At 35.4% G+C, this 16,193-nt stretch overlaps 1 protein-coding gene across 2 annotated transcripts in view; it reads left to right on the top strand.

Annotated features, from left to right (window-relative positions):
* Positions 1–4,323, top strand: part of GCFC2 (GC-rich sequence DNA-binding factor 2) — a 66,079-nt gene extending 61,756 nt beyond the window's left edge. For both annotated transcript variants that reach the window (XM_081253761.1, XM_081253760.1), the window contains 3 exons: positions 27–173; positions 3,234–3,358; positions 4,192–4,323. In XM_081253761.1, coding sequence (XP_081109887.1) covers positions 27–173; positions 3,234–3,358; positions 4,192–4,309 — 390 coding nt within the window. In that variant the 3' untranslated portion in view covers positions 4,310–4,323. The remainder of the gene's footprint in view (positions 1–26; positions 174–3,233; positions 3,359–4,191) is intronic.
* The last annotated feature ends 11,870 nt before the right edge of the window (positions 4,324–16,193 follow it).

Genomic DNA, 16,193 nt, shown 5'->3' with positions numbered 1-16,193 from the left:
TCACTTGACATTTTATTGTGTTTTAGCTCTTCCGCAATATTCTTCTTTGGAATGAACTCCTCCCAGAAGACACCTTGCAAGAGCTAGGACTAGGGAAGCTGCTGAATCGTTATCTTATTATAGCTCTTCTCAATGCCATACCTGGGCCAGATGTTGTTAAAAAGTGCAACCAGGTAAGTTGTATAGAAACTGATTCTAATTTTATCATTTTTAAAATTTAGTTATTAAAATCAATTTTGTAGCAAAATAATTAAAATTGTGGTACTCACATTAACAACAAATTAATTTAACAGACTAGAAACTCAGAAGAACCCAGTATTTAAAAAAAGTATACTGGGGCCTCCCTGGTGGCGCAGTGGTTGAGAGTCCGCCTGCCGATGCAGGGGATACGGGTTCGTGCCCCGGTCTGGGAGGATCCCATGTGCCGCGGAGCGGCTGGGCCCGTGAGCCGTGGCCGCTGGGCCTGCGCATCCGGAGCCTGTGCTCCGCAACGGGAGAGGCCACAACAGTGAGAGGCCCGCGTACCACAAAAAAAAAAAAAAAAAAAAAGTATACTGGTTAACTGTTTACAAAATGAATGTTAGATCCTCACCTCTCACTACATACCAATGTAAATTACAGGTGAAGTAAAGAATTAAGTGTAAAAAAATGAAACTATAAAATATTGTACTAAGAAGATAAATGACTATACCTGATGTTAAAGGAGTCCTTTCTGAACTTAAAAGCAAAAATGGTGAGAAAAAATAATAGATTTGACAAAAATATAAAACTTCATTAAACCAAAAATGTATCAGGATTATTTGATTATTGTTAAAACTGGAAGATGGGTTCATTGGGCTCACTATACTTATTTTTTCTCCTGTTGTTTATGTTTGAAATTTTCTATAACGAAAAGTTAAAAAGAAAGTTGAAAAACAGAGAAATAAGTTACAATGCATAACGAGGATAAATACCCACATTTTTAAAAAGCAGTAAACAATTCAAATATTCTTATTGAAAGTGACCAAAAGACATGCAACATGGTGAATTGCCTAATTCACCAAAAAAAGAATATGCAAAGATAACTTCTAAACATGTGGAAAATACTAACAGTACTAATAATCAGAGAATTGCAAATAATACAGTAAGGATATTGTTTTTACCTGTTATGCTGCAAATTTTTTGCTGTTATTTCCATTATAATTTCCAGTATTGTCATAAGCACAGGGAAACAACAGCCCCACATCATTCCAGGGATACCATTCATCTAGAACATATGGAGTGGCAATTCAGGGAAATAGTTTCTGCACTATGGAAAGAGGAATACAATTCTGGAGACTGTTTTGGCATGATTGATATAAAACCTTTAAAGTTTATATCCTTTTACTTAGCAATTTTACTTCTCGGAAATTATCCTATGTTAAAAAATCAGATGTGCATAAAGGTTTTTACGTACAAAGAATATTATTGTAGCATTATTTATAATAGAAGATAGTTGGAAAGAACCTAAATGTCTAAAAACATTAGTGTCTATCCATAAGATAAAAGTCATAAGGAAAAATTTTTAAGAATGTGGGAAAATATTTACATTCTTAAATAAATTTTTAAAAAATATAAATATATATGTAACTTTAGATAGCAGTTCCTAGACAACCTCCATTTTTCTAGCTGTGGTTATTTCATGTAGTTTTAAACTACATTATCTACCAGAAATTTCAATCATCATCCATCCTATGTGTGTTTCAGGTTTCAGTTTAGTTCTCTTTGACCATACGCTCTACTATGCAGAATTAAGGAAGAGGATATATGACATTCTCTCCACAGCTTGTGGCCAGAAAACCAGGCCAAGACAATGTGTTTATAAGTCCCAGGATCATTTATGGAAAAGCTAGATAGTTCCTTCAGAATTTTATTGAGACTTGTGGTACAAAACAAGGGGAAAGCGAGTGCAAATGACATTAAATTCCAAGCCAGTAAGAGCTGGTTTTTAAACTTTAAAAAGATACAGTTTGCATAATAAGACTTACAGGACTTTCTGCCTTAGGCAATCAGTGTGTCTGTATTTTTTCTGGATAATCGAAAAAGGTGATTAAAAAATAGGATAAATCATTTTCCTCAACTGCGTTTTCAGTGTTGACCAGTCAGATTTATTTTAGAAAGAGTGCATTCCAGAACTTTCATTTAACGTATTTTATAATATATATATGGTGCAGCTTTCTACTTTCTAGAAGTACGTACTGATCTTGATCTAACCAACTATAGCAAAACCAAGAATTTCTTTAAATAGTATGATCTCAGATTTTTCCTTGCTCCCATTCTCTCTCCTTTTTTAAAAAAATTCTTCCTTCTGCTATGAGGAAGTTTTTCTTTTCTTTTTTATTTTGTTAACATTTTTCTTTTTTTCCAAAACTTTTCCCCAAATCATGTATTACCTTTAGCATGATGATGATAAGTGTTGTTTGGGTTTATTTTCCCCCCAAAAGAAAAAAATGAATGCACATACATTGACTCTTTATGCTGCCATGGACATTTAAAGCAATGTATTAAATTACAAGAAAATCAAAACCATAATTAATTTTTTTCACTCAATGTATCTTAGAATGACCTTGATTTATTTCTTCATGTAGATTATACACAAACACACCCAATTTCTTACTGTGAAATCATATTAAATGTACCTATTTTATACAGTTGACCCTTGAACAACACAAGTTTGAACTGCATGGGTCCACTTCTACATGGATTGTTTCAATAAATACATACTAGAGTACTACACAATCCACAGTTGGTTGAATCCTTGGATGCAGAACCACAGATATGGAGGGCCGACTGTAAAGTTAATACACTGATTTTCGACTGCGAATGGGTCACTGCCCGTAAGCCCCTGCATTGTTTAAGGGTCAAATGTATGTATGTTAACTAAAAGTGTTTTGTGTCTACACATTTCTGGTGTTTAGTTATAAATGTTTTGTACAATTTAATCACTCAGGAATACAGAGTATTGAAAGTATTACAAGTACTAGGAAGTATTTATAAAGAGTAGTCTATTTTAAGCTCTCGGTATCAAAATATGATTTTTTTTAAAGTATAAATCCTTGACAAAAAAAAGGGGAAATTCTCAAAAGTTATTTAACCGTGAACTATAAAATGGAAGAATAATACTCAACCAACGTCAGTACTATAAGGATTGAATGTTAGCTAAAGTCCTTAGATAATAAATGTCATTATTAAAAATGATGTGTTTTGATTATCAGATAGCAGCATGTTTACCAGAAAAATGGTTCCAAAATTCTGCCATGAGAACATCTATTCCCCAGCTAGAAAACTTCATCCAGTTTTTACTGCAGTCTGCACGTAAATTATCTACAAGTGAAATCAGGTAATGCATATTTTATTTGTACCTCCATAAGCATAGTTTAGGGTTCCATTCTCAGCAATTTTTAGGAAGATTTGTACTTTACTTTTAAAAATCTAAGACTGTCACTGAAGAGTTAGGAGATATTTTCATGTATGATCTTTAGAATCACTCAATATTTTATATTCACACCTCATACATATTAGTTCATATTTTTAAATGTAAATCTCTTCCAAAATAAGCACTTCCAGAAAACTGTATCACAGGGGAATTTAAAATTAAAACTATAAATCAAAAGCCTCTTATCAAGCATGTTTTTAATGTCTTCTTAATTTTCCTAGCCATTTCAAAATCTCAACATTTGTTAAGTACAGGTTTGCAACCTGGCATTTACCCAGCAGTAGCTAGATCTCCGTTTTGGATTATCTCATTCACAGCACTAGATGTTTAAGGACTTAAATACAGTGGTATTCTGGTAAACCACCTCTCCAAAAAGAAAAACAATTAAAACCTTCAAATTGTAGCATTTGATGATATCTGTGGATAAATACTGCTGCCAGGATAGCCCATATAAGCTGCTGGTAGCAGCAAACCACAACTCAAATTTCTGATAGATTTGCTCTGTGCTTTTCTCCTTTTTTATAGTCATTCACATTAATATTTGCCAGAATACATCCACTAGTAGTCTGTATTGGAACTTCATGATTATGTGGAGAAGGTAGCATCTAAATATTTTATGCTATCTTAGATATTGGCATAAGGTAAAGTTTTTGTTTCAGATTAACTACTTATGATTCACTGTGCCCTTACACACTGCATTTCTAAAAGGGAAAATGCTTTTTTGGTTTTTTTTTCAGGGATGAAGTCAAAGAAATAATTCTTATTCTGGTGAAAATAAAAGCTTTGAATCAAGCAGAATCCTTCATAGAAGAATATCACCTAGACCATCTTAACTCAGTAATTAAAGAAGTTTGAGTGAACTTTATAGGAAAGTACTAAAATGAGGTTCTAATATAGTCACACTTGGCTTTTTGCTTGGAGAAAGAAGGAAAAAAAAAAAAAATGTGTTGCCACTTCTTTATTCCCAGTAATGGAGGCGAGGATTTGCAACACCCAAAAAGCAGGACTGTCTTTCCATTCCTTCCACCTTCTACCTTCTGGTATCATGAAAGGCTGGCCCTTTTTTTTTCAGTGTTTGCAGGAATTAGACACACAGGAACAGTAAGAGTTTAACATATTTCTATTTCCATTTGATTTTTCCATCAACTTTTCCAGCTTAAGAAAGGAGTTGAAGGAAGCTTGTTATAGCTGTTTTGGCTTTGGTTGGTCTTCTGTCCTGAACCATAAAAACCTCTTTTAGTTCTCTTCACTTTCACTATCTCTGTTTACAGATGAGTTTAAATGAAAGTCTTAATTGGGATGAATTACTTGTTAAGGATTCTGATTAAGGCATTATTTAGGGCTTTTGATAACTACTGCTTGTCAAATTGTTCTTCAGAAATGTGTACCAATGTATTGTACCAACAGAAGTCTAAGAAAGGCCAATGAATCTCTACCAGCAATAGGTATTATCATTTTTTTAACTCATTTGCACTTAATAGGTGAAAAAAATCTTATTTTAATGATTTGTTTTGGCTATTAGAGAGTGACTACTTGTTTTTTGGCCATTTATAATTCTTTTTGAAATATCTATTCATCTTTTTCTTATGGATTTGTAAGAGCTTTATATTTTAGAGATACTGATGTTCTGGGAATTCCCTGGCATCCAGTGGTTAGGACTCTGCACTTTCACTGCCGAGGTCACAGATTCGATCCCTGGTTGGGGAACTAAGATCCCGCAAGCCACACAGCACAGCCAAAAGTAAAAACAAAAACAAAACAAAAAACAAAGATACTCATGTTTTGGCTGTGCTATGTTATAGTTACCCTCATTTGCCATTTTCTTTAAATTTGTGTATGTTTTTGGTGTACTACGTTATCGCTTGTTAGGTAGTTACTATTTTTTGTTGTGGTTTTTTTGTCATTGGTGGTAGGCCTATACAGGAAACAAATATTTTAAATATTCAGCACAGGAACTTCCCTCGTGGCGCAGTGGTTAAGAATCCACCTGCCAATGCAGGGGACACGGGTTCAATCCCTGGTCTGGGAAGATCCCACATGCCACGGAGCAACTAAGCCTGTGTGCCACAACTACTTAAGCCTGCACACCTAGAGCCTGTGCTCCACAACAAGAGAAGCCACTGCAATAAGAAATCCCCATGCACCACAATGAAGAGTAGTCCCTGATCACTGCAACTAGAGAAAGCCTGCATGCAGCAACGAAGACCCAATGCAGCCAAAAATAAAAATAAATAAAATGAATTTATTATAAATAAATAAATATTCAGCACATGTGATTCATTTTCTAATGAAAAAATTTGTGTGATTAAGAAAGTGAGGCAAGGTCATTGAATCAAAAAGAAATTGAGGGACTTCCCTGGTGGTCCAGTGGTTAAGAATCCACCTTCCAGGGCTTCCCTGGTGGCGCAGTGGTTGAGAGTCCGCCTGCCAATGCAGGGGACACAGGTTCGTGCCCCGGTCTGGGAGGATCCCACATGCTGCGGAGCGGCTGGGCCCGTGAGCCACGGCCGCTGAGCCTGTGCGTCCGGAGCCTGTGCTCTACAACGGGAGAGGCCACAACAGTGAGAGGCCCGCGTAATGCAAAAAAAAAAAAAAAAAAAAAAAAAAAAAAAAAAAAAAAAAAAAAGAATCCACCTTCCAATGTGAGGGACTCAGGTTCGATCCTGGCTGGGGAACTAAGATCCCACATACTGTGGGGCAACTAGGCCTGCGTGCAGCAACTAGTGAGAGCCCCTAAACAAAGAGCCCCATGCACTGCAATGAAGACCCAGAGCAGCCAAAAAAAAAAAAAAAAAAAAAAATTCTTTGTGGCACTCTCAATAACTATAAAATAAAAACTTTGAAACATGCTATGTGTATGAGAATTTTAAAAAAAAATTTTTTTCAAAGTGAGTTTACTAAAAATTTTTGTTAAATCTTTTGTTTAAATAACTTGAGGGCCATCCTAAATGTATTATGCAAATTGTTGCCCAAAAGACAATCAGGAAAAAATTGATTATGTGTAGGATTTGAGCATGTGGCCTCTGACATTATCACCCCTAGTTTTGAAGCTGCATGTAATTTATTTTAGCAGATTGGTGTGTGATTTCTACTCCAGTGAAGACTCATGATTCACTGGTATGAACAGTTTTGTTTTTTTGTTTTTTTTTCGGTACGCAGGCTTCTCACTGTTGTGGCCTCTCCCGTTGCAGAGCACAGGCTCCGGATGCGCAGGCTCAGTGGCCATGGCTCACAGGCCCAGCCGCTCTGTGGCATGTGGGATCTTCCTGGACGGGGGCACAAACCCGTGTCCCCTGCATCAGCAGGCAGACTCTCAACCACTGCACCACCAGGGAAGCCCTGAAGAGTTTTTTAAAGTTTATTTTGGTTACACAAATTATGAAGAATAGAATCTCATCTAGAAAATTCAAGCCATTGCTAAAAAGGATTTAGCATTCTTACACAATTATGTTCCCAAAGGTAACTGCTGTTTTCATTTTGTTATCCTTTCAGACCTTTTCTCTACTTAAAAAGTATGTATGTGTGTATACACACACAAAGACCTTTGTTTTTTTATATAAATGGTAGATACTTTATTGTGTATGAAAGTTGTAACTTTTTCATTGTTAAAGTGTACATTTGAAATTTCCCTATAATTTTTGCATTTGTAATTAAAGGTGTGTTAGATGATCCCTTACATTTTTAACTTGGGCAGAGAGATTTCTCTTGCTTTTTGTAGAGTGGAAAATATTAGAACTGCTTTTAAAACTAAATTGATTAAAATTCCCAATAGTTTTAAACTAAATTTTATTATGTTTGGAGTTTGAATCTCAGTAATTTTATCCATCATATACTATATCTGAGGATATTCAAAAACGTTTGTGAAGCTTGCCTAATCCTCAGTGCAGAGTTCCTTTTTCCAACTCCCCCCCCCCTGCTTTTTTCCTGTTACTCTGAAATGTATGGAATGAAGGAGAGAAAACAACTAGCAAAAACAAATCTTTGAGTTAGTAGTTTATCTCACATCTCAGTTCTCTCCCTGGATTTTTTCAGCTTTTTGTTCACTTAAAGAATGTAAAATTTTTACAGAATCAGACAGATGACCTTTTTGTTTTTACTTCTTTCATATGGCTTTTAGGAACTTTCAATGGCCATGAAAACATACCTCAGAACAATTGAGTTTTGCATTTGTTAGGCTTGAGATGAAATGATATTTATATAGATGACTCCTAAGAAATACCATATGTGGTACAAAACCTGAAAAAGTTATTACAAGAAAAGAAAATAGACCAATATTCCTCATGAATATAGACATAAAAATCCTTAAAATATTAGCAAACTGAACCCAGCAATGTATATAAAAAGGAAAAAACTAATACATCATGACCAAATAGGGTTTATTCCAGGAAGGCAATTTGGGTCAACATTAAAAATTTAATCAGTATAATTCACCTATGAACAGAATAAAAGAGAAAAACCATACAATCATCTTAATGATTACAGAAAAGGCACTGGACAAAATTCAACACCGTCCCACAGTACAAAAACAGGAATATAAATTATTTAATAAAGAGCATCTGCAAAAGAACATCCACACTTAACATCATACTTAATGGTAAAATATTAAAGCAAGGATGTCTGCTCTCACCATTTCTGTTCATTCTTGTTCTGCAGGTCCTAACCATGCAAGCAGTCAAGAAAAAGGCATAAAGATTAAAACACAAGAGTCGTCATTCACAAATGACAAGATTGTTTACGTAGAAAACCTTATGCACTCTACAAAAAAAAAAAAAAAATTCAATCAGAACAAATAAGTGAATTTACCAAGATCTTACAGATATCAAAGTCCATGGGCATGCTAGTGATTTAACTGGAAACAAATTTTTAAAACAATAACACTTCAGTAGCAGTGAAAAACATCAAATTCTAGGAACAAATCTATAGAAAGACTTTACACTGAGGAGTACGAAAACTGCTGAGGAAAAAAAAAATGTTTAACCTAAATAAAGGCTCTCCTGGTGGCACAGTGGTTAAGAATTCACCTGGCAATGCAGGGGACACTCAACCGAGAAAAGACAGTCTCTCTCTTCAGTAAATAGTGCTGGGAAAATTGGATATTCACATGTAGAAGAATGAAATTAGACCCCTGTATTTCACCACTCACAAAAATTAACATGAAATGGATTAAAGACTTAAATGTAAGACTGGAAACCTTCAAACTCCTAGAAGAAAACAGAAAAAATTCTCCTTTACATGAGTCGTGGCAATGAATTTTTGTATATGACACCTAAAGCTCAAGCAACAAAATTAAAAATAAACAACTGAGACATCAAACTAAAAAACCTACAGAGCAAAAGAAGTGATCAACATATGAAAAAACAGTCTATGCAATGGGAAAAAGTATTGGAAACCACTAGTCTGATAAGGGGTTAATATCCAAAATATATAAAGAATTCATACAATGCAACAGCAAAACAAATAATCCAATTTAAAATGGGCAAAGCACCTGAACTGACATTTTTCCAAAGAAGATATATGCCAACAGGTGCATGAAAATGTGCTCAATATCACTAATCATTAGGGAAATGCAAATCAAAACCACAATGAGATATCACCTCACTTACTAGAATGACTACCATGAAGAAGACATGTGGTAACAAATGCTGAGGAGGATGTGCAGAAAAGTGAACACTTGTGCAGTGTTTGTGGGAATATAAATTGGTGCAGCCACTATGGAAAATAGTATTCAGATTTCTCAAAAAATTAAAAATATAACTGCCATATGATCCAGAACTTCTACTCCTGGGTATATAGCCAAAGAAACAAGAACACTATGTCAAAGAATTACCTACACCCTCAAGTTCATACTAGCATTATTTACAATAGCCAAGGCATGGAAAAAACCTAAGTGTCCATTGCCAGATAAATAGATAAGTTATGGTATATTATTCTGCCATAAAAAAGAAGGAAATCCTGCCATTTGCAACAACAAGAATGGATTTGAAGAGCATTATGCTAAGTGAAATAAGAGAAAGACAAATACTGTATGATCTCACTTATATGTAAAACTGAAACAAACACTCAAAAAGAGATCAGATTCCTGGTTGCTATAGACAGGGGGCAGGAGGTGGAGGAACTGGATGAAGGTGACCAAAAAGTACAACCTTCCAGTTGTAAGATAAATAAGTACTGGGGATGAAATATACAACTTGATGACTATAGTTAACACTGCTGTATAGTATACTATAAAGTTGTTAAGAGAGTAGATTCTAAGTTCTCATCACAAGGAAAAAATTTTTTTTCTTTTTGTATAAATATGAGATGATTGATATTAACTAAATTTATTGTGATAATCATTTCATAATATATGAAAGTAAAACCAGTAAGCTATATACCTTAAACTTACACAGTGCTCAATTATATCTCAATAAAACTAGAAAAAAATTTTAACAAAAACAAATGTTAGGAAAACTTTGTGACATTTTTACTTGCCCTTCCCCCACCCCTCCTTGATGTGCAGCTGTCTTGAAAATGACAGCTTCATTCTCAGTGTTGAACCTCAGTCCCTGTCTCTGGATGGTGCAGAGCAGACCTTATTCACAAATTATTGTATATGTCTGTATTCTAGCCTCTCTAGGGGTTCCTTAAGGACTGAAGCAAAGCACTCATTTCTGTTTTGCCTATCTCAAAACTCAGGCCAGAATGTAAGGCAAACCAACAATCCACAAATGCCTGGGTCAAAAGATTACAGTTGAGATACACGATAGACCATCTAAGGACTGGGAGAAAAAGCTGGGGGTGGGGAGTTACTTTGGGCAGTTAGGATATTCAAAAGCATATATAGGGAAATTCAGAAAGCCACAAATGTACAGGGCAAGAAGCATACTTTAAAAAGACCCAAAAGACCCTAAGCCTTCAATTCAGGCTAACTGTTAGGCTTAGTGCAAGCCTGGTTTAGTGTTGAGGGAGTACCCTAGAAAAGTGACAACCTGCAAAAACTGGGAGAGGTGTTTGTTTTAGCCCCTGAATTTTAAGGAAACCTATCAAAACACTATCTAAAGACAAGGTAAGAAACAAATTTCAGTGATCACACACAAGGAATATGTTCTTCGCAAAAATAATTTGAAAACATCATTAACCAAATGGACTACTACAGTCCAATAATCAAAATGAAGAAAACCCTAGGGAAGGAGGGAAAATCTTATTTCCAGAATCACATTAGAATATTTAAATGTCCAATTTTCAACAAAAATAATCACAATACATTCAAAGACACAGGAATGCATGGCCATCCAAAGGAACGAATTAAATAGAAACAATTGCTGCAGAAGTAGAGACATCAGAATTAACAAACAAAGACTTTGAATAACTGTCTTGAACATGCTCAAAGAGCTAAAGGAAAACATGGACAAATTTAAAAAAGGAACTTTGAAAAGGGATATATGAACAAAATGAGCATATCAATAAAGACATAGAAATTATAAAAGGGAAACAAATTCTGAGGATGAAAAGTACAACAACTGACATTAAAAGAAAGCACTAGAGGAGTTCAACAACTTGTATAAGCAGGCAGAAAAAAGAATCAGCAAACTTAAAACCAAGGCAATTACAATGATCATGCCTGTGGAGCAAAAAGAAAAAAAGAATGAAGAAAAGTGAACACTGTCTGCAAAACTGATCCAACACCATCCAAAAGACCAACATGTGCATTATGAATGTCCCAGAAGAAGAAAGAAAGGAGCAGAAAGAATATTTGAAGAAAGAATGGCCAAACACATCCAAAATTTGATGAAAGACATGAATCTGCAAATCCAAGAATCTCAATGTCCAAGCAGGATAAACTCAGAGGTGCACACCAAAACATATTATAACCAAACTGGCAAAAGACAAGGTCAGAGAGAATCCTGAAAGCAGCAAAGGAGGAGAAACCCCTCATGATCAAGATTCTCAAAAAATTTAACAGACAATTCTCATCAGAAACCATGGAGGCCAGAAAGCAGTGGGATGAGATATTTAACTTGCTGAAAGAAAAGTAGTGTCAACCAAGAATTCCCTATTAGCAAAACTGGCCTTCAAAAATTAGGGAGAAATACATTCCCAGATAAACGAAACCTGAGGCAGTTCATAGCTATTAGACTGTCCTACAAGAAATGCTAAAGGGAGTCCTTCAGGCAGAAGTGAAAGGACTCTAGGAAGTAACTTGAATCTACATCTATTTTGTGATTAAATAAAGACCTCCAGTAAAGGTAAATACATGGGAAAATATAGCTATTATTGTTGTAACTTTGTCTTGTAACTACTTTTTATCTCCTACAAGGCTTAAAAGACAAATGCATACAAAACAATTATAAATCTATAATGCATACAAAATAATTATAAATCTATATTGTCAGGCACACAATATATGAAGATATAATTTGTGACATCAATAAAGGGAGAACAAAACTTTATAGGAGTAGCAATTTTGTATGCTATTGAATTCAAATTAGTATCAATTCAAATTAGACTGTATAATGTTGACTATAATCCCCACAGTAACCACAAAGAGAACATTTAACAGTTATGCATAAAAGGAAATGAGAAGGGAATCATAATCGTTCACCACAAAAAACACAGAAGGAAACAGTAATGGAGAAAATGAGAAACAAAAAAAGTATAAGACATAAAGACAACAAATAAAATGGCAGAAGTTCTTTCTTATACTAATTTTTTTTTAAGATTTTTTTTTGATGTGGACAATTGTTTTTTAAGTCTTTATTGAATTGGTTACAATATTGCTTCTGTTTTATGTTTTGGTTTTTTGGCCACAAGGCATGTTGGATCCTAGCTCCCCAGCCAGGAATTGAACCCGCACCCTCTGCATTGGAAGGTGAATTATTAACCACTGGACTTCCAGGGAAGTCCCATACTAATTACTTTAAACGTAAATGGATTAAACTCTCCAAACAGAAGGCAAAGATTGGCAAAATGGATAAAAGAGAAATAAAAATAAATGATCCAGCTATATGCTGTCTATAAAAGACTCACTTTAGCTCCAAAGACACAGATATGTTGAAAGTGAAAGGATAGAAAAAGACATTCTGTGCAAATAGTAACCAAAAGAGAATTGGAGTGGGTATTAGACTAGTATTAGATAAAATAGACTGTAAGCCAAAAATTGTTTTAAGAAACAAAAATGTATATTACATATTGATAAAAAGAAGTCACTTCAGGGCTTCCCTGGTGGCGCAGTGGTTGAGAGTCCGCCTGCCGATGCAGGGGACACGGGTTCATGCCTGGGTCCGGGAAGATCCCACATGTCGCGGAGCGGCTGGGCCCGTGAGCCATGGCCACTGAGCCTGTGCATTCGGAGCCTGTGCTCCGCAACGGGAGAGGCCGCAACAGTGAGAGGCCCGCATACCGCAAAAAAAAAAAAAAAAAAAAAGTCACTTCATCAAGAAGATATAATTTATGTACCAACAAAGCCCCCAAAATATATGAAGCAAACATTGACAGAATTAAAGAGAAAACTGGATAGATCTATAAGAATTGTTAGAAACTTCAATATTTCACTGTCAAAAAATGGATAAAACCTTTAGACAGAAGATCAATGAGGAAACAGAAGACTTGAATAACACTATAAACAAACTAGACCTAAGGGACATATATAAAACACTCCACCCAACAACAATAAAATATACGTTTCTCAAGGGCGCAAGGCACATTCTCCAGGATAGACCATATGTTAGGCCACAAAACAATTTTCAGTACATTTTAAAAGACTGAAATCACTCTAAGTATCTTCTCTGACCACAATGGAATGAAGCTAGAAATCAATAACAAAAGGAAAAGTGGAAAATTCACTTATGGCATATTAAATATGGCAATTAAACAACACACTCTTTAAAAACCAATAAGTCAAAGAAGAAAGTATAAGGAAAACTTCAAAATATATGATCCAGCAATTCTACTCCAAGGTATGTACATATCTGGAGTATATATTTTCAAAATATTAAAACAACTCAAAAAGAAACTTGTATATCAGTGTTTATTGCAGCATATTCATAATAACCAAAAGGTGGAAATAGCCCAAGTGTTCATCAACAGATGAATGGATAAAAAAATATGGCATACATATACAATAGAATATTTAGTCATAAAAATGAATGAAATTCTGATACATGCTATAACATGGATGAATCATGAAAACATATTAAACAAAATAAGCCAGGCACAAAAGAACAAATATTGTATGATTCCACTTATAAGAAGCAGAATAGGTAAATTCATATAGAAAGTGAGTAGATACGAGCTTACCAGGAGCTGATGGGGAGAGACGAATAGGGAGTTATTATGTACTGGTTAGAGTTCCTCTCTGGAGTGATAAAAAAGTTTTGAAGATAATGGTGATGGCTGCGCAACATGAATGTAATTAATGCCACTGAAGCTGTACATTTAAAAATGGTTAAAATGATAAATTATATGTTATATATATATTATTTAAACATTTTTAATAACAATTTTATTATGGTAAAGTATACATATATATTACCACAATAAAACTTTTAATGTATTAAGATTTGTTTTTTCTGAGGGAAAATTCACAAGAATTTTAAAGAGAATCTTAGAGTAAAAACATGACTTGCTTTGTTGTTATGAGCACATGTACTTATGAGACAATCATACATTTGCACAGCTTTAGATCTCGAAATGTACCATTCATCTGCCCTTCTACCAAGAAGACTGCAGAGTGTTTATCAAGGTAAAAAATGAACAAGCTTTAATGGTTCTCTTCTGACAAGTTAAACAGAAGAAAAATATAGGATATAGGCTGTTAAAATTTTACTTTGAGAGGCTATCTCAGCAAGTAATCTAAATAAGTATATGATGGTATATTCATTGCTTTTTGAAAATAGTTAGATCGCTGTGTAACTTTTAGTGAAAGATCAAGGTAGCACTGAATGTTAAGAACCCCAAGCATTAATATCTAAATATTTCTCTCAAAAGAAATCTATTACTGGGGAAAGTGGCTGAATAGGTTAATTTGTCAGATGAATTATTCAAATAACCACTAGAATACCACAGGGAAAAAGACAAACCCTCAAGGAAGGAGAAAACAGGACAAGATGCAAGTAGTACAAAATGTTGAGAAACATATAGATGAGATATAAAACCACAAGAAAGAACAGAACAAGAAACAAGCAGAACAAAATTTTGAAAGCTGAAAAAGCATATGGATGGACTGGCAGACTCAAGAAAGGCAAATCAAGCCAGCAGTGGAGAAAGATGAGAATCAACACAGTTCACTTCTCACAATTGCCAGTCGGCAGATGCAGTACCTCAGGGGGTACTGGACAGTGGCTAAAATGAGAACCTGATGAAAACTATTTGGAGGTTATATTCCTGATATCCCTTTCCCAACTCCCCACCACTGCTTGTCTAGCCCTCCCCCACACCAGCCAAAGTCCAGAGGTTTATTCTCTAGAGCAGTTAAAGCAGTTTTCTGGACTGCAGGCACTGGGTACTAAGCCAAAAGTGTATGTGTGGGAGGGGATGGACAGGATGGCCATAAAAATGTAGAGTGCCAGAAATCCTGTTTTTCTCCAATATGGCAACTGGAACACTAGCAGACAAACCCTTAGCCTCCAGGAAGGAGATTGGAAACCTCTACTCCATAGAACCTGACCAAAGCAAGATATTCATGTGGAGGAGGGGACTACCAAAAAAGGCCCACCCAGATAACCCTAAAGCAAACCCCTTCCACAAGTCCAAGGCTTCTAATCAGCTTTATAGTCCACTATATGTCTACCATAAGTAGACAGCCAAGGATTGCCAGATGTCCTAGAAAAGCCTAAAACATAGAAAAAGAAATAAATACATGAGAAGAAATTTGGAGTTAACAGATTCTACAGAAAAACAATTTCAAAAGGAAGAACACAGGGACTTCCCTGGTGGTCCAGTGGTAAAGAATCCACCTTCCAATGCAGGGGACGTGGGTTCAATCCCTGCTCAGGGAACTAAGATCCCACATGCCGCGGGGCAACTAAGCCCGTGCTCCACAACTACTGAGCTCATGTGCCTTAACGAGAAAGTCCGCGTGCCACAAACTACAGAGCCCATGCACCACAACTATGGAGTCCACAGGCCCTGGACCCTGTGCCACAACTAGAGAGAAGCTCACACACTGCCAACGAAAGACCCACATGTCTCAATGAAGATCCTGTGTGCTATAACTAAGACCCAACACAGCCAAAAAAAAAATAAAGATAAATAAATATTAAAAACAAACACAAACACTATCACAAACATCCTCAATGGTAACAGAACAAATCCATAGACAAGAATATAAAATAAGAACCAAGTACTATACAAGAAAAGGAACTTTCAGAAATCATAAAGGGATCTTGAGATCTAAAAATATAGCAGAGTTGGAAGACTGAATCAAAGAGCTAAAGAAGAGATGGAGAGAGGGTAGGAAAACAGAGATCCAATCCAACATCAAAATATCAGTTCCAGGAAGAAGAGAAGCAGAGGAGAGGAAGTCAATGAACACTGAAAGTTTCCCAGAACTGAAACATATGAGCTACCACATGGAAAGGGTTCATCAAACACCTAAGATAATGAATAAAAATAGACCCACACCAAGGCACATCGCTGCAAAATTGCACTACCCTGAGAACCAAGGTATTCTACAAAGCTTTCAAGTCACATTCAAAGAGCAGAATCAAAATGGTTTTGGATTTCTCAACACAACTGGAAATAAGACAGTGAAGCAATACCT

Source organism: Mesoplodon bidens (genome assembly GCF_964165515.1).
Source record: "Mesoplodon bidens genome assembly, chromosome: 14".
Taxonomy (NCBI): domain Eukaryota; kingdom Metazoa; phylum Chordata; class Mammalia; order Artiodactyla; family Ziphiidae; genus Mesoplodon; species Mesoplodon bidens.
The sequence above is the reverse complement of the archived record's forward strand: the minus strand, read 5'-3'. Positions and strand labels throughout refer to the sequence as shown.